Raw genomic sequence first — 24,883 nt, 5'->3', positions numbered from 1 at the left:
AGGATGAGTAGGAGCAGCTCTCTCGAAGGTGTGGGCTGTGAGTTAATTTGGATCTTGAAAAATTCAGGATGCCAAAATGCTCTGGGCCACTGGCTTCTGTGATCAGGGCATGAACACTTTTTTGGACAATTTTAATGAAAAGACATTGAAAAGCCCACCACCTGCTTACATTGCATTTTAAATGAGACTGAATTAAAAACATTTTGTGTACGTTCTTTCATAGATGCTCCATGTTACTGGTATTCAAGTATGTTTTATTAATGATGAGCTTTTAATCTACTCTTTTATATCCTGTGCTGTATTAAATATTTTGCATACATATTACTACATTAAGTTGTATTATTTTCTACTATCATATACATCTCAATTGAAAAATCTGAAGATACAGAGAAATTAATAATGCATTCAAATAAAGACAGTTTTGCTATAAATATCATAAAAACATCCCAACCCCTCCCTCACCACTTTTCTGAATCTACATGTTGTTCTGTAGCCCTCAGCTCTTTCCTTGGGTTGGATGTCAAGACTGAAACCCTGTAGATGGAATTCCCAGTTTAGTTGTCAAAGCACTATGAACCCTTTTTTTTTTTTTGTATGGTGGGGGTCACATTTCATTCTTTATCCATGTGACCACCCTGTTGTTGCAACACCATTTGTAGAATTTTTTGGGGGGTGGGGGGAAGTGCATGGGTAGGGAATCAAACCCGGGTCTCCCATTGACAGGTGAGAATTCTACCATTGAACTAGCCTCACACCCCCTGGACACTGTTTTATATATCATCTTCACAAAAGAGGGGTAGGAAAACTGCCATGAATCTAGGGATGAGATGATATGATGTATTCTTGATCCAGCCTCAGTGTTCACCCTTCTAATCCCAAGGTTGGGGCTGTCAGCTGCCCTCTGTCCCTCGTGTTAGAATTTGACTGCTGCCTGCCACTAAGCTGAATGTGGTGGTGTTGCTGATGGAATCTTCTCAGAGCCTGAATATATTCTGAGCACCAGGCTAAAGTTCCACCACCAAATAATAGATTTGGCAGATGCTCATTTTATAAACTTGGACTTGGTATGAAGCTCAGTGTCTTGTGGATGATGGTTTCACATCACCCGCCTTTCTAATCCCAGCTTTTGCCCCAGTGCTGGGGTAGCCAAGGCCAAGTCTCTGTCCCACCCCCACCCCCCATTTTTTCCAAGTATTTGGTTTAAAGTTGTTCTATTGGTGAATTACACACCAATAAAATTGAGCACCACCAATAAAACTTCTCTTGTCTGTCAGATTGGCTTTAGATTTTCCTGTCCTTTACTTTCTTCATTTTTTTTGTTTTTTGTAGGCAGGCACCAGAAATTGAACCCAGGTCTCTGGCACTGTCCTTTACTTTTATGTTACTTTAGTATTTATTCAAGAAAAGTTGTGGCATTGAGACTGATTGAGTATAGACTTATTAGTCTAGAGTGGAGTGATAGAAATCCTACAGTTGTTCTGAAAAGAATTTCATGCATTAAATTTTAGAAGTCTTCCCCAACATTCCACTGATAAAAAGAAGTTTATTGAACTTTTTCAGTATAAAAATATTACTTTCCCATTGTGAAACATTTTGAACTAGATAGATAAGTAGATACATAAATGATAGATAGGTAGATAGAATGAAGTCTTACAATTAGATAATTCTCTTCTAGGCTTTTTTCTGTACAACATGCATTTTTATAAATATAAAGATTTCAGCAAAAATTAGAAGCTATATTATTACTGTATTGGTAACTTTGTTCAGTTATAGAGAGAGATGATGGATAGTGTGCTGGTTTGAAACTATTATGTACCCCCAGAAAAGCCATGTTCTCCTAATCCAGAGTTGTGAAGGCAGACCTATTATTGGATGGGACCTTTTAGTTAGATTGTTCCCATGGAGATTTGACCTACCCAACCAGGGGTGGGACTTTTTTATTAGTTTATTTCCATGTAGATGTGACCCCCACCTTGAATGGGGTCCATTTACTTAATCCATTTACTGGAATCCTTTATGAGTGCTTACTCAGGGCTGAGAGGAACCAGACAGAAATACCCCAGGTGCTAAGCAAGGAATCCCAGAAATAGTCAGAATATGGAAAGAGCCAGGAATGAAATGCAGAGTTTGCCTCAGATAAGCTAAGTGAAGTCCTGCAGATACTTAGAGAGAAAGCCACTGGAATCAGCAGCTGAAAGCAGTGGACTGGGAGCAAGGCCCTCAGGCACCTGCCATATGCCTTTCCAGCTGACAGAAGTGTCCCGAATGCCGGCTGCCTTTCCTCCAAGAAGGTATCCTCTTGTTGGTATCTTAATTTGGACATTTTCATGGCCTTTGAACTGTAAATGTGTAACCCAATAAATCCCCTTTGTAAAAGCCAATCCATTTCTAGAGTATTGCCTTCCGGCAGCATTAGCAAACTGAGAGAGAGAGAGAAAGAGAGAGAGAGAGAGGATAGATTAGAGAGATAGACAGAAATACATGCTAGTTATTTGTTGTATTCTGTTAACTCCTCCTTCCCCAATCATCATCTGTCTTCTCTGCCTTGCTTTGGTCCCTTGAGGCTGAGTTCTATATCCCACATCACCCAGACTCCCTTCTATTTGGTGTCTGATTGGGTTTCCCCAACAAGAGGGGTTTTTGTTCTTAAGAACAAAATTCCGGGCATTTACAGTCTCCCCATCATCCCAGGCTGTGGGTTTTTATGTGTAATCATAGCTCTTGGGGAAGCCCCATCTCTCTTGGCTATATTCTTACTGAGTTCTGGTAACATCTCTCCCTTGCTTTGTACCTTCAGGCCTAGGGTGTTAACACCTCCTTGCTGTTGTTAGTTCCTGGGTGTTACCCCATTCATTGTTGGTTTGCTTAAACCTATGCACGGAAACTGTTCATTAAACTTTCTTCAGCTAACCTTTGAGTATGCCAGCTGTTTTCTGCTGGGAACCTGGCTGACAAAGATGGATGGATGACAGATGGATGGATGGATGGATGGGTAGATGCAAGGATAGAAGAACCTCTCTTTTCTGTGGATTCACTATTAATATTTTTATTTGCTAGGCAATATTTAAGTAACTGATATGGAAAATAATACCATCAACTCTTGTCTGCCAATCATATGGATTAAAAAGAAGTCAGTCTCTGAGACATGCTACAACAAAAAGCATTATACTCAGTGAAATAAGCAAGGCACATAACGACAAATATTTTATGACTCCACTGGTATGAGACATCTAGAATAAATTCATAGAGACAAAAAGTATATTGGAAGTTACAAGGGCGTGCAGGGGAAGAAAGGGGAGATTTTACTTAGCAGGTGTAGAGTGTTTATAGATAAAAATTAATTTTGCGATAGAAAAGAAAGCATTACCAAGTATAAGTTTCCGTCCTCAACTGCACATCATTCCCCTTCCCCCTTGCTCTTCTTTGTAGGTTTTCAGCATGTGTATTTGTTCCTAAATAATATGTTGTGATTTTTGCATGTTTCCAGACATCAATAAATGAAATGCATACTAACTGTATTCTTACGAACTCCTTTCGTGTGGCATTACATGCGTGAGAGGAGTCTCTGGGTTGATGTATAGGACTCTGGCTTGTTTTCCCTATTACATAGTATTCTGTTTTATAATTAGCTTAATCTTTATTTGACCTTTCTCCTGTTGATGGAAATTTGACTCTTTCAGAAAAATGTTACATTGCAGTGTTGCCCTGAACATGCTTACAGAGATCTCCCTGGCTACCTGCATGGGCGTGTCTCTAGGAGACACACCTAGAGTGCAGCTGCCGGGTTCTGGGGTTTGTGCAGCCTCACCTTTACCAGAGATTGCCAGATTGTCCTCCAGAGCAGGTGTGCTGCTCTCCACTCCGCCCACTACTTCAACAGGATCCCTATTTCCCCACCTGCTCACCAGCCCTTGTGTTCTGCCATTGTGAGGCATGGGACGTAGTATCTCTCATGCATGGCAGGCGAGAACTCTGCCACTGAGCCACCGTGGCCCACCCAAGGACGTAGTATCTCTTAACATGACTTGTTGGCACATGCCTGATTACAGCAAGGCAAAAAGCTTTTCACATTTTAAGGGCCGTGGTATTTCCTTGTGCCTGGAATACCTATAAATATATCTTCTGCTACTTTCTTATTCGGGCATTTCTCCTTTTATTTTTATTTATTTTTTTCAATTATTAGAGGTTTGTTATATATTCTGTTTACTGTTTAGTGTCTGGTGGCTGTATATATTAAAGTATTTTCATCGAATCTGTAGCCTACTTTTTCTTTGTTACTTATGTTGTGCCTTTTTTTTTTCCACATAGATGTTTTAGTGCTATGGTGTAGTTGATTTGATCAATCTTTTCCCTTATGGTGTGCTTTTTATGTCTGGCTTAATAAATACTTCCCTCCCTCAGAGTTATAAAGATAGTCTCTCATGTTTTGTTCTACAAGATTTTAGAGTTTTCTTTTCCATGTTCAGTTTTTCTTTTTTCACCCCGTTTGTGAATGGTGTGAAATGATTCCATGTGAAGAACAGTTCTTCCAGTAATATTTATTATCACGCTGATATTTCATATGTTAAGTTTCCATGTACATGTGCATCTTTTTCTAAACTCTTGTTTCTGCTCCTTTTTTTCTGTTGTTCTCCATTTTATCCGTACTGCCCTAAGTACTCTGCTTTTAAAATAAGTCTTGATATCTTATGTGCCAAGTACCTTCACCCTGTTTTTCCAAATTATCTTACTCATTCTTTTATTTCCATTTAATGTCTTTTAATGCATAATAGATACAGCTGTAGAATATACGAAGGTGTAAGTATATTTATGTATTACTAAGTAGAGTGATAAAGTGAAGCCCTAGAACCTACTAGCACGTCACCGATTCCACCCCATCTACCTGTGTGCCTCCCCAGCAGAGGGAACCACCATCTCGAATTTTGTACTTTCCTTTCTCTTGGTGTGGTATTATAGTTTGTTCACTTAGTCACATAACCTCAGATATAATCTTATTAATGTTGTGTCCTTTTTTAGCTTTATAAACATGGCATCATATTCTGTGTAGGCTTTTCAGTCTTACTTTTCTAAAATTCATCCATGTCGCTGTTCATAGGGGTAATGCATTCACTGTGCCTGCCCCTTAATATTTACTCTTTATGAACATGCAGCAGTCCAAACATCTCTTCACCTGTGGAAGGACATGGGGTGGGTCCTGGTTGCTTGCTGTTAGCTACCAGTGCTGGCTGGAATGAACACCTGTGTTCATGTTTTGTGGCACATGTGGCAAGCGCATCCCTAGAAAGATTCCCAGGGATAGAACTGCTAAAAATATTCGACTATAGAAGATGATGCCGAATTCTTTCCCACGGTGGTTATTTCAGTTGATATACCCATTGGAAATGTCTCAGTGTCCTCATTGGTCCACATTTCCAGTGCTAGAAATGATTATGTCTAGATTTTCAGTCTAACAGCTATACTAAAGGTATCTGTGGCCTTGATTTCCATTTCTCTGCTTTTGTTGAAATTAATAATCTTTTTAGGTATTTACTCACCCACTCATGTTTCCTCTTCTGAGATTGCCTTTTATGTCTATTGTCCATTTTTCTGTTGGTTATTTGTCTCTATTGATATGTACAAGATTTATTGTTTTGTCTTGAAGGCAAAAAGATATTCTCATATATTTACTTAGTTTTTCCTTTCATATTTTATGTACTTGAAGCACTGACATTGATTTTTGCCTATGATGTAAAGTAGTGGTTCAATATGAGTAACCAAGTATTTTAGCACTGTTTAGTAGTCCATCATTCCACAAAAATCTACTTTACCTCTTCATATCAAGTTTTAATATATATTTACATGTTTTTTCTGGGCTCTCCGTTTCGTTCAGTTACATGAGTCTTTTTTCCTCCTCTGTCAGACCGTGTAGTTTTATGATAAGTTTTGATTATTGGTAAGAATTTAAATCTATAAACTTACCTCGGAGTGAAGCTGTGTGGAGTGACGTCATCAAGATGGCAGCATAAGACATCACTAGGTGCATTTTCCCTTAGAGACAGCTAAATGAAAGGGCAAATTCAACTGTGTTGGTAATCTGGAGGACAATAGAGGCTGCAGAAAGACTCCACAAATGCTGAATTGAAGAAAAATAAAGCTACATGCACATACACACACACATGCATGCACACACACTATGCGTGCACACATACACACAAAAGCAATAGGTGAGCAGCACAGACCCTCCCCCCCCCCAGACTGGACGTCTCCCCCATGCTCTATCCTGCATGGTTTAAGAGACACATAGCAATGGTATTTCAGCCTGGGCACCTTTTGCAGTAAAATCCACAGCAACAAATTAGATTCCCACACACCTGAGGCACAGGGACACAAGGTCACATAGTTCCAGGGCAGGGCCCTAGCATCCGCCTGCTCATGTATGCAGTGTAGTCCTCTGGAAATCAGAGTGACCCACAGTGGAACTGCTGTCAAGCTGTGCACACTCCCAGCCCAGTCCCTAGTTGCTGATCTACCCTAATGAAAACAATTGGATGTTTTTGAACACTGGCCCCATCTGTTTCTGTGGATTGGGATCCCCTAACATGGAAATTCTGAAAGCAGAAAAGAAACAGATAAAAGAGAAATTGCAATGCTGTGAGGTGAGATGGATCTAGGGCTGAAAGTAGGAATGAAAAGATGGGCAAGAGCATGGAAGTCAAGATGAGCATGTCATAGCTGCTGAGAAGGAAAATTTGTATAAGAACAGAGAACAGCCTAGGGCTTCCAGAGGAGGAACAGAAGAAAGAAAAGTCTCTCTTGGAAGGGGGACAGTTCACATAACAGTGTAATCTCAGTAGTTACTGCACGAGCCCAGGGCAAGTAGTAGGTGCCCAAAGACCTGAGAAAATCTGAACTGTTAAATACAGGCTGATCTAAAGGTTCAGTATGACTAGACCAAGCATTGATGAAGAACCTTAAACACATAGCCAATCTACACTAAAGCCATAGATAAGGAGAAACTCACTTCCAGAATTAGCACATCAAAACAGTCAAATGCCTTGATTTCAGTAAAAGATCACAGCCATACAAAGAAATAAGAGATGGCTCAATCAGGGAAACAAACTAAAACTTCAAGATGAAAGAGTCAATCATGCAACTCATCAAAGATGTTCAGCTAAATTTCCTAAACCAGTTCAAGGAGCTAAAGGAAAATAGGGGTATGGATAAACAAAATTTTGAACATAGGACTAAAGGATATAAAGAAGATGGTGTGTGAACTAAAAGAAGAATTAGAAAGTTTAAGAAGGGACATAACAGAATTTATGGGAATGAAAAACACAATAATGGAGATTAAAAACATTTGAAGCTTTCAACAGCAGATTTTAACAAGCAGAAGGAAGAATCAGCAAATAAGAAGATAGGACAATTGAAATCATACAGTTGGAAGAGCAAATAGAGAAGAAAATGAAAATGGTAAGCAGAGCCTGAGGAACCTGTAAGGTGACATGAAGCATGCCAGCATATGAGTTATATGGGTCCCAGAAGTACAGTAGAAGGAAAAAAGGAGCAAAAAGAATTTTTGAGGAACTAATGGCTAAGACATCCCAAATCTTAGCAATATACATAAATATACAAGAAGTGAAATGAATGCCAAAAAGAATAAAACCCAATAGACCTAATCTAAGACACATACTAATCAAAATGTCAAACGTAGAAGATAAAGAGAGCATTCTATAAACAGCAAGAAAAAAACAATTCGTCACATATAAGAGATCCTCAATAAGACAAAGTGGTGATTTTTCATCAGAAACCATGGAGACAAAAGGGCAGTGCTATGACATATTGGAGGTACTGAAAGAAAAAAACTGCCAGCCCCAAATTCTTTCTCTAGCAAAACTTTCCTTCAAAATGAGGGAGGGTTTAGGACGTTCATGGATCAGCAAAAACTGTGAACGTTTGTTCCCAAGATACCTGTCCTGCAAGAAATGCTAAGGGGAGTTCTTCAGATCGAAAGGAAAGGACAGTAGATAGCTTGGAGCAGTATGAAGAAATGAAGTTCTCTAATAAAGGCAGTTCCACAGATAAATGCAGAACCCAACAGTGTAGTATCCTTAGTGTGTGACCTAACTCTTTAATTCCTATAAGTTTTAGAATACAATTAAATAAGATATAATCATATTTTTATGTTATGGACAGTCGAGGCATAAAGAGGTCATGTGTGACAAAAACAGCAAAGAGAGGAAATTGAGGGTACAGGAGCAGAGACTATGCGTACTATCGAAGTTAAGCTGGTATTCTTTGAAGCTAGTAGTTTATTGACTGAAGTTGTTAAATACAAACCCCAACAGAGTATTTAAACCATATACAGAAATGGAAATAAGGAAAAGATCAATCAGTTACATCACAAAAGATCAACTGTACATGAAAGAAGGTGCATAAAGAAAGAGGGGCAAGAAAGGTATGACATATAAGAAACAAAGGATAAAATGGCTGAAGTAAGTCCTTCCTCATCAGTAATTATGCTGAATGTAAATGTTTCAAACTTCCCAATCAAATGACACAGAATGGATAAAAAAACACAAGCCAACTACATACTATTTGCGAGAGTCTCAAAGGTACAAAGAGGTTGAAAGTGAAAAGATGGAAAAAAAAACATTCCATGCAAACAGTAACCAAAAGAGAGCTGAGGTAGCTATGCTAATATTGAGCATAACAGACTTTAAGTCAAAAACTGTTCAAAGAGACAAAGAAGGACAGCATATATTAATACAAGGGTCAATCCACCAAGAAGAAATGACAACCATAAACATTTATGCATCTAACCACAGTGCCCCAAAATACACAAGTCAGACATTGACAAAGAGAAGGGAGGAATAGACACCTCTAATATAACAGTTGGACACTTTAATATACCACTTTAATGAAAGTATAGAACATTTATAACGGAAGATCAGTTGGAAATGGAGAATTTGAGCAGTACTGTACATGAACTAGACTTTACGTGTTTATACAAAACAATCTAACCAAAAACAGCAGAGCACACATTCTTCTCAAGTGCACATGGATCATTATCCAGGATAGACCCACATGTTAGGTCACAAAAGAAGTCTCAGTAAACTTAAAATGATTGAGATTATACAAAACATCTCTAAAATTGATCTTTTACACAATCAGTGGGTCAAAGAAGAAATCACAAGTGAAATCAGTAAAAATTGTGAGACAAATGAAAACAAAAACACAGCATATCAAAACATTAGGACACAGTGAAGGCAGTGTTCAGAAGGAAATTTATAGCTCTTAATGCTGACATTAAGAATAAAGAAAGAAAAATTTAAAATAAATAAATAAATATTTCTGGAGGAACTAGGAAAAAAAGAACAAACTAAACTCAAAGTAATCAGAAGGAAGGAAATACTAGATTAGAGCAGAGATAAATGAAAAAGAGGATAAAAAAACAATACAATCAAGGAAACCAAAAGCTGGTTCTTTAAAAGGTCAATAAAACTGACAAACCTTTAGCTAGATTGACAAAGAAAAAAAGAGAAAAGATGCAAATGACTAAAATCAGCAATGAAAGGGGAGACATTATGAGTGGCCCCGTGGAAATAAACAGGATTATAAGAGGATACTATGAATGATTGCACGCCAACAAATTACATAACCTAAATGACAACAAATTTCTAGAAATACACAAACTACCTATATTGGCTCAAAAATAAATAGAAGATCTCAACAGACCAATAACTAATAAAGAATTAAATCAATAATCATACCTCCCCCAACAAAGAAAGACAAGGACCAGGCATATTCACTGGTGAATTCCACCAGACATTCAAAAAATAATTAACAACAATATTACTCAAGCTCTTCCAAATAACTGAAGAGAAAAGGATACTTCCTAACTCATTCTATGAGGTCATCATCACCCTAATATGAAAAGCTAGATAAAAATATCCTAAGAAAATATCCCTCATGAATATAGATGCAAAAATCCTCAACATAATACTAGCAAACCTAATCCAATAGCACATTAAAAAATTCTACACCGTGATCAAGTGAGATTTACCACAGGCATTCAGGGGTTGTTCAACATAAGAAAATCAATTAACATAATACACCACGCTAATTGAACAAAGAAAAAAGTATATAATCATCTCATTTGATGCTGAAAAGGCAGTTGACAAAATACAGCACCCCTTCTTCATAAAAACACTCAGAAAACTAGGCATATAAGGAAACATCCTTAAAATGATAAAGGGCATATACTAACATCATATCAACAGGGTGAAAGACTTAAAACTTTCCTTCTAAGATCAGGAATAAGACAAGTTTGCCAACATTAGCCACTGTTTTTCAATATTGTACTCTAAGTTCCTGCCAGAGGTATTAGGCAAGAAAAAGAAATAAAAGTCATCCACATGGAAAAGGAAGAGGTAAAATCTCCCTATTTGCAGATGACATGATCTTATACATAAAGAATCCTGAAAAAAAAATCTACCACAAAGCTACTAGAGCTAATAAACAAGTTTAGCAAAATGGCAGGGTATAAGCATGCAAAAATCAGTACTGTTTCTCTATACTAGAAATGAGCTATCTGAAGAGTAAATTAACAAAAGAATTCAATTTATAGAGGCAACTAAAATAATCAAATATCTAGGAATAAATCTAACCAAGGTATCTTATATCAGAAAACTACAACATATAGCTGAATAAAATTAAAGAAGAACTAAATAAATGTAAGATCAGTCCATGATCATGATTGGAAGAGTAAATATTGCTTAGCTATCAATTCTATCTAAATCTATATATAGATTCAACAAAATCCCAATGTACTTCTTCATGGAAATGGAAAATAATAAAATTCATATAGAAGGTTAAGTAGCTCTGAATAGCCAAAAAAATCTTGAAAAAGATGAACACAGTTGGCAGATTCACACTTCCTGATCTTAAAACTTATTACAAGGTTACAGTAATCAAAACAATGTGGTATTGACCAAAGGACAGATGCACAAACCAATGGAATTAAATTGAGAGTTTAGAAATAAACCCTCATACCTTTTTTTTTTTTTTTTTTTTTTTTTTTAAAGAGAGAGGGAGGAAGGGAAGGAAAGACAGAGAAGGAAGGAAGGATGGAAGGAAGGAAGGGAGGAAGAAAGGGAAACATCTTTAAACATTTTCTTGTTTTATTATATTTTGTTTGTTTGTTTGTTTTTTACATGGGCTGGGGCCGGGAATCGAACCGGGGTCCTCCGGCATGGCAGGCAAGCACTCTTGCCCGCTGAGCCACCGCGGCCCGCCCACCCTCATACCTTTTACCAAGTGATCTTTGACAAGGGTGCAAGTCCACTCAGTGGAGAAAGAATAGTGTCTTTGACAAATGGTGTCAGGAGAACTGGATATCCATATGCAAAAGAGTGAGGTAGACCCCTACCTCCTACCATATATAAAAATTAAGTCAAAATGGATCAAAGACCTAAATAAAGGCGCTAAAACTATAAAACTGCTGGGAGAAAATATAGGGAAATTTCAGGACTTTGAATCAGGCAGTGCTTTCTTAGACTTTGCACCAAAAGCACAAGCAACAAATGAAAAATAAAAAGAGAGAGAGGGAGAGAAATGGAACGTAATCAAAATTTAAAACATCAAGAAAGTCAAAAGAGAACTTATAGATTGGGAGAAAATACTTGGAAACCATATATCTGATAAGCATTTACTATGAGAATATGTAAAGAACTCCTATATCTCAACAACCATAAACAATCCAATTCAAAAATTGGCAGAAGACTTGAAGAGCCTTTATCCAAAGGAGATACACAAATGGCCTATACGTAAACACTGAAAGAGGCTCCCTATCAGTAGCCATTAGACAAATGCAAATCAAAACCAAAATGAGATACCATCCCATATCTGCTAGAATGCCTATGATTGAAAAAAAAGAAAGAAAAAGAAGTGTTGGAGAGGATGTGGAGAAACGGGAACACTCATAAATTATTAGCAGAAATATAAAATGGGGCAATCACTGTGAAGAACAGTTTGGTAATTCCTCAAAAAGTTGAATATAAATTTTCATATGACCTAGCAACCCCATTTTTAGATATTATTCCCCAAAGAATTAAAAACAGGGATTCAAATAGATATTTGCATATTGATTGTATTAGTTAAGGTTCTCCTATTAGAACTGAAAGATTTAAGTGAAGTTCTAGGTTGTATATACATTACCACACACACACACAAACATAAAACTGTATAACCCTAAGAATGAACCCTAATGTAAACAGTAAACCAAATTTAAAAGCATAGTTACAATAATAATTTTTTCACCAATTGTAACAAAAATACCACAGTAATGCAAAATATTAATAACAGGGAAAACTGTATGTGTAAATGAGGGTTATATGGGAACTTGATACTTTCTGTGTGATTTTTCTATAAACCTCCAAGTGCCCTAATTAAAAAAAAAATAAGGCTGTTGCTGTGTTTCCCAGTTGTTCTAGTTAGCTAGCTGCTGGAATGCAATATACCAGAAACAGAATGGCTTTTAAAAGGGGGAATTTAATGAGTTGCTAGTTTACAGTTCTAAGGCCAAGAAAGTGTCCCAATTACAGCAAGTCTCTAGAAATGTCCAATCTAAGGCATCCAGGGAAAGATACCTTGGTTCAGGAAAGCTGATGAAGTTCAGGGTTTCTCTCTCAAGTGGAAAAGCACATGGTGAATACAGTCAGGGTTTCTCTCTCATCTGGAAGGGCGCATGGCGAACATGGCATCATCTGCTAGCTTCTTCTCCTGGCTTCCTGTTTCATGAAGATCCCCTGGAGGCGTTTTCCTTCTCCATCTCCAAAGGTCACTGGCTTGTGGACTCTCTGCTTCGTGGTGCTGCAGCATTCTCTGTTCTCTCCAAATCTCCATTCTCCAAACTATATTTCCTCTTTTATAGGACTCCAATAAACCAGTCAAGACCCACCCACCTAATCCAGCTTAACAACCACTCTTGATTAAATCACATCATCCAGGGAGATGATCTGATTACAGTTTCAAACATACACTATTGAATAGGGATTATTCTACCTTTATGAAATGAGATTTTTGATTAAAACATGGCTTTTCTAGGGGGGCATACATCCTTTCAAACCAGCATGCCAGTGCTGTTATGTAGTACTTACACATTCTTGATGAGTATGCCCCATTCACTCTGCCCTGCTGCCTTCTCTGGAGCCCAGGATCTCCCAGGACCTAGAAAATAGAGCATCATGCCTGGCACTGTGGTTCTCTGATTAGCTGGGGCTCAGACTGTACCAGCTGTTAAATCTCTGGAATATCACCTCTGCCTTAACCTATCAAAACTGAATGTGTAGAATCCTTTAAAGTCTTTTTTTTTTAGATCTGCTTATTCATTCTAAGTCACTACTGCTCCTTGCTTATCTTTGTGATTCCATTTTTTTCGTTTCTTTGAGCATTTTATACCTATCTGTGCTATTCTGCATGCTCTCTGATATCTAAAGCAGTTGAGAATTGTTCTGACACCACCCTCTGATGGTAGCTCATGCTTTTGAATGCTGGATGATTTCTGATTGAGAACTTTCATTTGTTTGCCGCAATCTTGGGCCTAAACTGGAGGTTTCTCCTCAAAAATCAATTCATTTCTGCTTTTGCTGGTAGTCAGGGGTTGCTGAACACCTGCTAAACACCTTTAGTCCTTTGTGAGGATCCGAACTTAATTTTGGAGTCTCTATGCAGCTCCCCCTTCCTGCTGGCCTAAGGAACCAGGTCCCAGTGCCAGTACTAAGATCCATCCTCAGAACAACCCTGTTTCTAACACTTTCTCCAGCTCTAGATTTGGCTCCAGGTTGGTATTTGAAGGGGAGGAGGAGAAGTGGAGAGGCGTTCAGAGATGTCCTCTATGTCCTGCTAGGTCAGCAATTCATTAAAACCCATGCATTATTTGGGATCTGAATGTTTTGCAGAAGTCCTGTTTTATCAAGTCTGCCAAACTACCTGAAGTGGAAGTCTATCTTATTTATGTTCTACCATCTAGATTTTAAAGTCACCTTGTCCCAATGCAACATACACAAAGACCTGTTGTAATCTTTATTGGAATTGTATTGGATTTATAAATGATTTGGAGAGAATGAACATGTCTACAATGCTGAGTATTTCTATTTACAATACTGAGTATTGCTAAGTAATGACTAGAGTATCTCACCATTTATTTGTTCTCAAAAATTTTTTATAATTTCTTCCATCTTTTTCTATACTTACATTTTTATTGCTATTGTAAATCATGTCTTCTTAAAAATCATACCTCCTGATTACTGGTGCATAAGAACATGATTAATTTTGCATATTGATCTTATATCCAACAGCATCGCTCAACTAACTACCTTATTTAATTCTAAACATTTGAAGCCATTATTGTATTTTCTATGTAATTAATCATATCATCTTGGAATAATGACAGATTACCTTTCTAATTTGTATACAATTTACTTCTTTTTCTTGTCTTATTCCAGTGGCTTGGCCTGCCATATTATGTTGAATAGAAGTGATTCATGGCAGCCATCTCCATCTCCTATCTGAAACTTTGCTATGGGGGTTCTCTAGTTAAGGAGCTCCCATCTATTTCTAGTTTATTTGGAACTTTTAAACCAGTCTTGAAAGCTGTCATCTGCTATTTTGCATCTCTTCCAAAGCTTATGTTTTATTTCCTTTAATGTGCTGAATTCCATTAATAGATTATCTTATGTTAAAACATCCTTTATTTTTAAAAGAATTAGAATTTTACAGAATTACAAGAATTCCTGTATTCTTGTCATACAGGAATAAACTCAGCTTAATTATAATGCATTTAAAAATATGCGGCTGGATTTATTTATCAATATTTTGTTTAGGATTTTTACATCTGGATTCACAAGGACTTTTCCTCTTTCATTTTCTTCCACATGCAAATCTGTCCTATCTGTTATCCCAACACAAATTATATATGCCACTTTGTTCTTATAAGGATGTCTGTCTGTTCTCTTTTTTATGTTGCTTTATCAATATCACCCTAGTTAAGTTATTGTCTAATTATGGTATATTTTGATGTGTAAGGCCCTATGTTCTAGTTTGCTAGCTGCCAGAATGCAATATACCAGAAACAGAATGGCTTTTAAAAAGGGGAATTTAATAAGTTGCAAGTTAACAGGTTTTAGACTGTGGAAATGTCCCAGTTAAAGCAAGTCTATAGAAATGTCCAATATAAGGCATCCAGGAAAAGATACCTTGATTCAAGAAGGCTGATGAAGTTCAGGGTTTCTCTCTCAAGTGAAAAGGCACATGGCGAACACAATCAGGGTTTCTCTCTCAGCTGGAAGGGCACAGGATATACATGGCATCATCTGCTAGCTTCCCCTCCAGCTCGTGGGAGGTGTTTTCCTTCTTCATCTCCAAAAGTCACTGGCTGACCCTGTGGTTCTCTCAACCTTCTGTCATGGTTCTGCAGCTCTCTTCTTATTCTCAAAAGGAACTATTTCCAAAATGTCTCCTCTTTTATAGGATTCCAGTAAACCAATCAAGATTCACATAGAATGGGTGGAGACATGCCTTCATCTAATCAAGTTTAATACCCACAATTGATCGAGTCACACCTCCATGGAGATAACCTAATCAAGTTTCCAACCTATAGTACTAAATAGGAATTAGAAGATACCGTTGCTCCCACAAGATTGATTAGTATTAAAACATGGCTTTTCTAGGGTATATAAATTGCTTCAAACCAGCACACACTACTTTTCCAAAAATTTCTTGACACATTGATTTAGAATCATGCAAATTTTAAAAAATAACGTTTTGTCTGAAATATGTTTAAAGGTAGGGGTTGGTTAGTCACAGTGGGTTTTTAGAAACCCAGAACTGATAGGAAAGATTAACATACACACAAAAGATATACATATATATGTATATATCCACACACACACAAAGAAGCATACTTTTTTGCCTGACTATCCTTCCTTTAATGTCAGAAAGGTGGCAAATAGTTTTGCTGATTTTAAAACTTGATAGAACTGCAAGAAAATAGTCTATGTATTACAGTTATTTACACAGACTATAATTTAGGCAATTTACATTCATCAGCTAAAGGCTAAAAACTGTTGTGTCAGAATTCAGAGGACATGTTTTGAATTATTAAATAAGGTAGAATCCTGCCCCACAGTGGAAGTTGTATATGTTCTTAACGGGTCCTTGCTCAAAGGTAAAAGTACCATTTAATAAACAGTACATGTCATGCAAAGAGCAAACCTGTACTCTTGGAGAGACATTTGTGTTATTGATGGTGCTTGAGTTGCCAGAGCAGGGCCAAAAATTGGCTTACATTTGTAGGGGATGCTAAATGGGTTTTAGTGCTTTGAAACTATATCAGATTTCTCCATAAATCACTTACCTTCTCCAAATGACAGCCTAATTTTAACTCCTTTTGTAGGATAAGTTTTCAAACCAGACACAAACACCTATAAGCAAGAACTGTTTTCTGCAGAGACACATTAAATACCCTGGGATTTGTTGTGGGATATATCTTATCACTCAAGAAATTTTAAGGAAAATGAAATCACAAATTTTACACATACACACATACTCACATAGATCATGCTACCAAGAAAAGTCTTTGTATAAATTATTGAGTATCCATTACTCTATTTAAATGTAATGGTAAATTTTTCTATATGAGTGGTTGGAAGTCTTGAAATTAAGCATATCATTTCTTTCTAGTCAGAACTTAAAACTCAGAAGACAATAAAATCTCCCATAAATTTTCAAACAAATCTTCATCAATCACCTATTTTAAATGATATATTCTGATAAAGGCTAGTAGAAGACCTGGTCTCTGCTCTTGATATTCTCTCAAGATAGAGTTGGAATCATACCATGAGCAACCTACTTTAAGCTAAAAAAAAAAAAACAAAAAAAAAAAACACTAGACTGTTAGAGTTCCCTGGGTCCTAGCAGAAAACATGAAATTCTTGGTTCAAAAACAAAGGACTTTATTACTCATGGCAAAAAGTAGCAGACAGAGCTTCATGTCAGCTTGTGTCCATTCTCCAGGCCCCTCAAATCTCACAGGGATGATGCAAAGGACTCATTATGGATGCCTGAACTCCCAGTGAGCTGTGTTATAGGAGGGGAGCCCTGAGCTTAGTTTTATTCCAAACCTACACTTTGTCTGGGGAGAGATGTTACTTCCCTCCTCAAGGTTGCTTGTTGCAAACACAACCCAGGGAAATGAGTCAGGTAAAAGGTGGTCAAGGCTTTATGGCTACTTGGCATACCCAGCAAGAACTTGCAGGCATACTTAGGGCCCATGGAAGGCTGCTTCTCCCAGCATATATATGCATTAAAAATCAGATGCAGCCCATGACCTGTGTCAGACATCACAAGGCAGTAAAGAATAGAAGGTGCAGATTGTCTTAAGGGTTCAAAGAAAGAAAATTACTTGAGACTCAGCTGTTTGAGATGAAGACACTGAAGGAAATGAGGCTCAATGTGGGCCTTGAAAATGGAATCAGATCTGAGCATGAGAGAAGCATAAGAAAGAACTGTGATTAGAGAGGCCTTTATGTTCCCCATCTAGGTAGAGAGATTTGGATGATGCAGAGAGAGTGGTTGGGAAGCTTGAGACAGTTGTTAAAGGAAAATTGATTAATGGAGACCTAAGCTGGCCTGTCACTGGAGTTAAAGAGGAAGAGATGGGTAGAAAAGCCCATAAAAAGTATGCTTCAGCTTAAGGTGGTGATATGAAGCCCATGGGTCCAGAATTATGAGAATTTTATATAATTAACTCAGGCTCAGCACAGAGCAATCTGTTCATAAGTGTTACATCGTGTTTTGACTCAAGAGTCTATAAACTCTGGATGTATCCAAGCCCAATCCTCCCTTCATTGTACCTAGAAGTGGGAGATAAACTTCCACCTTCAGACCTTGGCTAATAATGGCCTCCCATGGGATGTCTTTCTTTATCCAAGGAAAGAAAACCCATAGGGAAAAAGTTGGTGAATGAGCTAATAGCAATAACTATGACAATTTGTCCTCTGGGCGAAATATTTCCAACAAGCAAAGGAATCTCAGTCCTAAATTCTTGGTGTTTTTTAATGGGTAGACATCTATAATTTCTCGTGGTTGTCCCCTTTCTCTGTCAGAGTAGGTTATTAATCTCCAGAATTTACTGATTGGAGAAAATTTGCTTTGCTTTAAATGACTTTTGGAAAGAGCTCATCATTTGTAGGTTCGTGTAAGTATCAAACTTTTTTCTCTTCTAGTTTTGTTATATGCAAGGGTAATATCCCATGATTTCCTTCACTTTATTATAATTTAAAAAATAAACTTCAAATGCAAGTATGTAAAATGACCAGTAAAACTCTATATCAACAGTGACACACATATCTTGTTTTCACTCTTGGCATTTTGAATGACCCTGTAAGGGGATTTTATTGGCTACAGATTTCAGTGCTTATAGAGAGCTCTCTGATAAAGATGTCAAGGGACAGAGGCAAAGGCATTGTTTACACTAGAAAGGGAATTCTGAAGAAACACGTAAACAGAAATCCAGGTCATGTGCAATTATCTACAAAAAATCCAAGCATTTTAAAAACAGGGTGGGGTTTCTTTTTGCTTTGAGATTTATATTTATGTACTCCATGAAACAAAAGCACTATTTGCCTCATGATGTAACTCGAACAAAAGGTTATGATTTGTGTTTCTTTTTTGTGCCGAGTTTTATTTGGTTGCCAAAATAGTAAAATTAATATTATTTTCAGAAAAGCATTTATTTGATGATGATGGAATATGTGGTCAATACAATTATAATTCCGAGATTAAGGATAAAACAAAGGTATTGTTATTTTGATTGCAATTTTGAATTGCTCTCTGAGAGAGAAAGTATATCATTAGGATTTCAACGTACTATCTCAAGTTGCTCTGGTGTATCTCTTAAGGTGAGAATGTTAATTCCATCCAAGCAATGCCTTCTTCTCTAGGGAGTCCCCCGAAGTCCACTGGATCTAGAGATGGGAGTGAGTAAGCACAGGGGCCATTCAAATACATCAAGAGCACTCACAAGGTCAAGATACTCTCTTTTAGCCCATGAGGAAGACCCTTCATCCACACTTCCAGTCCTGGTTTCCATTATGAATTCCAGACACATATATCCAACCATATCTCTGTAGGACACACCCCCTGGTACCTCAGCCTCTACACATCCCAAACCACACCAGGCACTCTCCTTTTAAGAGTGTTCCTCTCTTATGGTCCTCCAACAGAGCCAATAGCATCTCATGCTCCCACTCACTGTGGGATGCTCAAAATCATTCCCTGCCATCTCTTCTCCCTCATCCCAGTCCACCAGCAATAAACAATTATGCCCTGTTGGTCTCACCTTCAAAGTTGCTCTCAGGTTCCTCTTCTTCACATTTCCTTCATGTGCTATGGTTTAACCCCTCTATAGTAGTGTCTAACTGGTCCCCTTCTTGTCACCAGTGTCTTACTTCAGCAGATGTTTACTGAGACTGATAATCTCCAAGGTCCTGGGCTAGGCCCCCCCAAAACAGTTATCTTTCCAAATCATTAGTAAACACCAAGTTGTATTATCATTTTTCCAAGATCACATTTCTTCAGTGATATCCCATCAACTACAAAATAAAATATAAACTCCATAGCCTCTGGCCCTCTATTTTCTCTCCAGCTCCATCTGTGCCTCTATGTTTCCCACAGTCAAGCTCCTAACTCCTATCCTGCTCCATCTTTCATGGTTGCAGGAGCAGGGAGGGCACTTGAGATGGTCATAGTAACATTGCATAGGATGCTTAAGGCAGTCTGCTAAGCCCTGCTACAGCCACTTAGAAAACTGTTGCGAAATGAAACTAAAAGCTACCAAGAACTTCTGGCCAAGATGGAGTTACAAAGGCTGGATTTAACCTCCTACTGCAAACAACCAAAAAAAAATGGCACTGAACATCAGGCATTGAAGAGAAGTGATCTCTGAGACGTGGGAAACAAATGAGATGAGTCGTATCGTTGCCTCAGTTGACTTCCTTGACAGATTCCAGGTCACAGGGCAGGAAAAGATCCCTACAGACTCCCCCACAGACTCTGTGGGACACCAAGGCTGAGTGAGAGACATCGAATTCTCAGGAGAGAGTACCAGAGAGGAGAGAGTTGCACCAGGGGAGAACCAGGAGGGTCTTATGAGGGTTTCCCTTGGTGTTTGGTTGAAAACTGATCAGCTCCTGCATGTCAAGAAACTATTTGGGTCTGGGAAAAACTACCCCAAAGTGCTAGTGATAACAGTGCCTTGTGCTCACATAAGGCTAGGGTGAATGCCTATTTCCACATTTTTTCAGGATACTCAATGATCTTACCTCAGAAATGGAGAATAATTAGCCCTAGACTCAGCACTGGTTCCATTCTGCCTAATAAATCTTAAAAGCAAGATTAGCTTCTGTGCTTTCACATTTGCACTGGGCAATATAGTGCTGGAAAATAGTTTAAATGCTGTATGTTAACCTTGCTCTCTATAATATTACCGTAATCACACCCCTTCTGGCTATTTCACAAGGTGGGCTTGAGAACAAATGAGCAGATTCTGAGGAAGGGAATTTACCAGAGACTTCGGTACTCACAGGCATACAGCAGAGTGGGAAACTTTCCTAAGGTTATTCTAGGTTAGAACACATGGATTCTTTTCTACAAGCCCTGGTCAGCTGCTGGACTAGATAGCCAGTTGGATGCATCCCGTTCCCATCTACAAGGCATGTCAATGAGGCATCATTTCCCATCTCCCTTTGAAAATGACCCTTGCTTAGATAACTGAAATTAGCCTCATTTAAACCATGATCTTTCTGGTAAAAGATAGGATTTTAAAAATAGGTATAATATTTTGTACACATCTGTAGAATATGATTCAATTGAAGGAAATATAATTATTCTAAACGTTTGGTCATTTTTGTGAGTTACGATTATTTTCCCTATTTCTGCCATGAATTTAAAAGTTTCCTAAGGGAGAATAAATTGCATGTGGACTGTTAAAATTCTATGAAGTGTATCGTCTAAGGTGGGGAACAAGGCAAGGATGTCTGCTCTAACCGCTCTTATTCAGCATAATACTCAAAGTTATAGTTAAAATATGATGAAACAAAGACATACAGATCAAAAGGAAGTAAAAAACATTTACAGATGATGTGATAGTCTATGTGGAAAATCCAAGCACATGTACAAAAAAATTACTACAACTAATGAGGCTAGCAGAGTCACAGAATACAAGATTAATACTCAAAAATCAATCATATTTCTATATTCTAACAGTGAACATGTGAAAACCAAAATTAAAAACTCAAAAAAATGAACCTCAACCTAAACCTTATGCCTTATAGAAAAAGTGGTTGAAAATAGGCCACAGACTTATAATGTAAAATGTAGAACTATGAAAACATTTTGACAAAACATAGGAGAAAATCTTTAGGGTCTAGGGCTGGGCAGAGATCTGAGAATTGACACCCAGAAGCACAATCCATAGAAGTAAAAATCAATGTCAGACCTCATGAAAATTAAAAAACTTTTGTTATATGACAGCACATCTGAAGAGGATGCAAAGATAAACAATGGACAGGGAAAAAATATTTGCAAATATCTGCATATCTGTCAATCTAGTGTCTAGAATGCTTAATGAATTCTCAAACTCAACAGTAAAAAAGAAAACAATCCACTTGGAAAATGGGCGAAAGACATGAACAGACATTTCACCAAAGGGGATATACAAATGGCAAATAAATCATGAAAATATAGCTCCACATCATTAACCACAAGGGAACTTCGAATTAAAACCACAATGACACATCACCACACACCCATCAGAATGATTAAAATAAAAAATAGTGCCAATACCAAATGCTAGTAAGGCTGTGGTGAAACTGGATCACTTATACATGGCTGGTGGGACTATAAAATGGTATGACCACTGTGGCAAACATTTGGGCAGTTTGTTATGAGAACTAAAATGAAATTACCATATGACCCAGCAATTAAATTACATGCTCAGACATTCATCCTAGAAAAATGAAAAGTTACATTCACACAAAAATCTCTAACAAATGTCCATAGTAGTTTTATTTGTAACAGCCTAAAGTGGAAATAATCTAGATATTCTTCAGCTACTCCATGGTAAACAAATCATGGTATGTCCAGACCATGGAATACAGCTCAATAACAAAAAGGAATGAACAACTGAAATGCTCAACAACTTGAGTAAATCTTGAAGGAGTTATGCTCAGTGAAAAAGCCGATACCAAAAGGTTGTATACCCTTGAAATGGCAAAATTTTAGACATGGAGAACAGAGTAGTGGTTGACAGGCTGGAAGTGGCAGGGAGGCTGGGAACAGGGAAACGGAAAGGGTGTGGCTGTAAAAGGGCAGCACAATGGATGCTTGTGGTGATGGAATGCCAACCTCCGTGTCAATTGGTGTCAATAGCCTGGCTTTGATGTTGTATTCCAGTTGTAGTTGTATGTCTAAAATTGTCTCAACATAAAAAGTTTGTTTTTAAAAATTTGTCATTTTGTCAAATACTTGAGAAAATTAAATTACAAGTTGTGCTTGAGAAAAACTTATCCCAGCTGTTTAAATGTTGGGCATGTTTCAAGATTTTCTTCGACGTTTTATTGACTACCTAATAATTGTCAAAATCGTAGAATACATCATGGTGCATCTAAGAATTATTTGAACGGCATTGTAAAAGAATAAACAAATGTGTCTATATTAAAAGCCAATGATGATTATGCAGAAAGGAAAACAAAACCCAAAGCCTCTATCAGACAGGTGGCACTCAACTGCCCCCCTTCCGGCACTGAGGATTGTGCCCTCTGGTGGCCAAGAAGAGGCTGATGTCCTGCGTCTTTCCCTGCAGGATCTCCTCTTCAGCGTGTGTGCCCTCAACGTGCTCTCCACCATCGTGTGCGCGTTGGCCACGGCCATGTGCTGCATGCAGATGGTCTCCTCTGATGTCCTGCAAATGGTGAGTGGCCCCCTGTTCTTCCCGAGCATACTCACAGTCACAGGACCAACCCTTCCTCCCCTAGCCAGTCTGAAACCAATGTAGAGTGGACACCTCGGGCCTATGACTAAGGCAGTGCTGAGGACAAGGGGGCTGTGACAGTTCAGGGCACTCGGAAGTCCTTGAGGGTCACCAGCAGGCTGTCCTATAGAAGACGGAGCATCCGCATGTTTGATGACAACAATGTGTTTATTTCAGGGGCTGTTGGAATGCCATGTTGACAAAGTCCTGCCACTGTCGTGTCCCCCATATGGTACCTGGGCTGTATCCCTGAGTAATATCAGTGAAAGTCCCACAGCCCTAAGCGGCAGGCCACCGGCCAGTATTTGCTCACTAGCCAGGATCTTACAGAGGAGAAGCTGCTGTTTCCAAGGGGAAGTGACGAGGCTGGGAGCAGGGGTCACCCGCCTGTGAATATGCATGCTTAGTAATACACCCTTAATAAATAACAAGGGCACTTAGGTGAGTTCACTGTGAATGGAACTCCATCCGCTATTCAGCATGTAAGCACCAAGCTCAACCCAATCAAGAGAAGTGGGTGGGAAAATAGTGTGCTTTGATGCCAAGGGCAGAGACCTCTCTCTCAGCATGCCCTTAGGAGACCTTCCCTGCCTCCCTTCCTACCCGATGCTTTATGCATCTCGTGAGAGCAGAGGCAAGTTGTTCTTGTAGGATTAGGCTGTTTTATTTGTTCTTCTTTCTCATCCACCCTGCGGCAGTACATCAGTTAATCAAGATACAGGGCCAGAGAGCATCATCACCAAGATGTTAAAAATTCATTGGCACGGATCGCGGGCAGCGTGCAGCCTCCTCCTTGCATATATCCACACAGCTGTCACAGCCGAGCTGACCTTTCCGGGAGGCCACAGTTTCCAAACGATATCTAATTAAGCAGTTATTCAGCTGCCGTGAACTTTTGGCCTCGTTCATGAAAAACCTTAAATGTTGGTGATTTTCTCCGGCGTGTTATGTAAAGGAAAGGTTAAGTACCATGGGGTTTCTACTCACCTCCGCAGGTTTTACTGTTAATCTGTAAACATCACACCGATTTGATCAAACTCATGGAACTAAAGGACTGTAAACGCTAAAAGTTTACATTCCTCTGATTTTTAAAGTAAAAATTACCAAGTGAAGAAGGAAATATACTGTGGATATAACATAGCGTACAATTACAGCATAAGTCTACCAAGATATTATATAGTTCCAATGTGCGGCACATGAAGGGGCCAGGAGTTGGGGTATGAGGTCTGGGTCTGGGCCCACCTCTTCTGCACATGAAGGAGGTGACTCTGGACATGTCATGGGACCTCTCTGCACCTAAGTTCCTTGCCTGTGGACCTAATGGGATACCCAGCGAGCACTCAATACATTTGCCCTGTTTTCTTTCTTAAATGGAAAGGGAACATCAGCCTGTTTTGGGGACCTGCCGGCAATGACCTCTAACACATGGTGCCTTAATGTACGTTATAAACTATAAAGCATCTTAAAAAAGTCAACGAGTATTTAATTATAAGAGATACCATAGAAAACCCTGGATAGTTCATTGCTAAATACACTGTAGGTTCTTTTGCTTCAAACCCCTGGCTTGGACGTAGAAATAAGTGACTTTCCTGCTGGCAAGCCCTTCTCCCCTTGGAGTTCAGCTGATTCCCTGCATAATAGAACAGGTAAGGCTCTGGTCTCATGATAAGGCACTAGCTGTGCTGCTGAGCTTGTCATGGGGGAGACGGGTAGCCTGGTGGCCACGGTCCTTGTGGGACCGCATGTCCCCGGGCACCTCATTGCCTGTTTGTCCCAGTGTCTTCTGCTATAAACAAGACTATTTATGCCCTGCTG

General features: G+C 38.5%; 1 protein-coding gene across 1 annotated transcript in view; it reads left to right on the top strand.

Annotated features, from left to right (window-relative positions):
* Positions 1–24,883, top strand: part of ENTREP2 (endosomal transmembrane epsin interactor 2) — a 512,187-nt gene that overhangs the window by 454,345 nt on the left and 32,959 nt on the right. Inside the window, exon 5 of the mRNA XM_077122379.1 lies at positions 22,901–23,008. Within this exon, the coding sequence (XP_076978494.1) occupies positions 22,901–23,008 (108 nt within the window). The remainder of the gene's footprint in view (positions 1–22,900; positions 23,009–24,883) is intronic.

Source organism: Tamandua tetradactyla, chromosome 12 (assembly GCF_023851605.1).
Source record: "Tamandua tetradactyla isolate mTamTet1 chromosome 12, mTamTet1.pri, whole genome shotgun sequence".
Classification (NCBI taxonomy): domain Eukaryota; kingdom Metazoa; phylum Chordata; class Mammalia; order Pilosa; family Myrmecophagidae; genus Tamandua; species Tamandua tetradactyla.
Note: the sequence above shows the minus strand (reverse complement) of the source record. Positions and strands in the feature narration are given on the sequence as shown.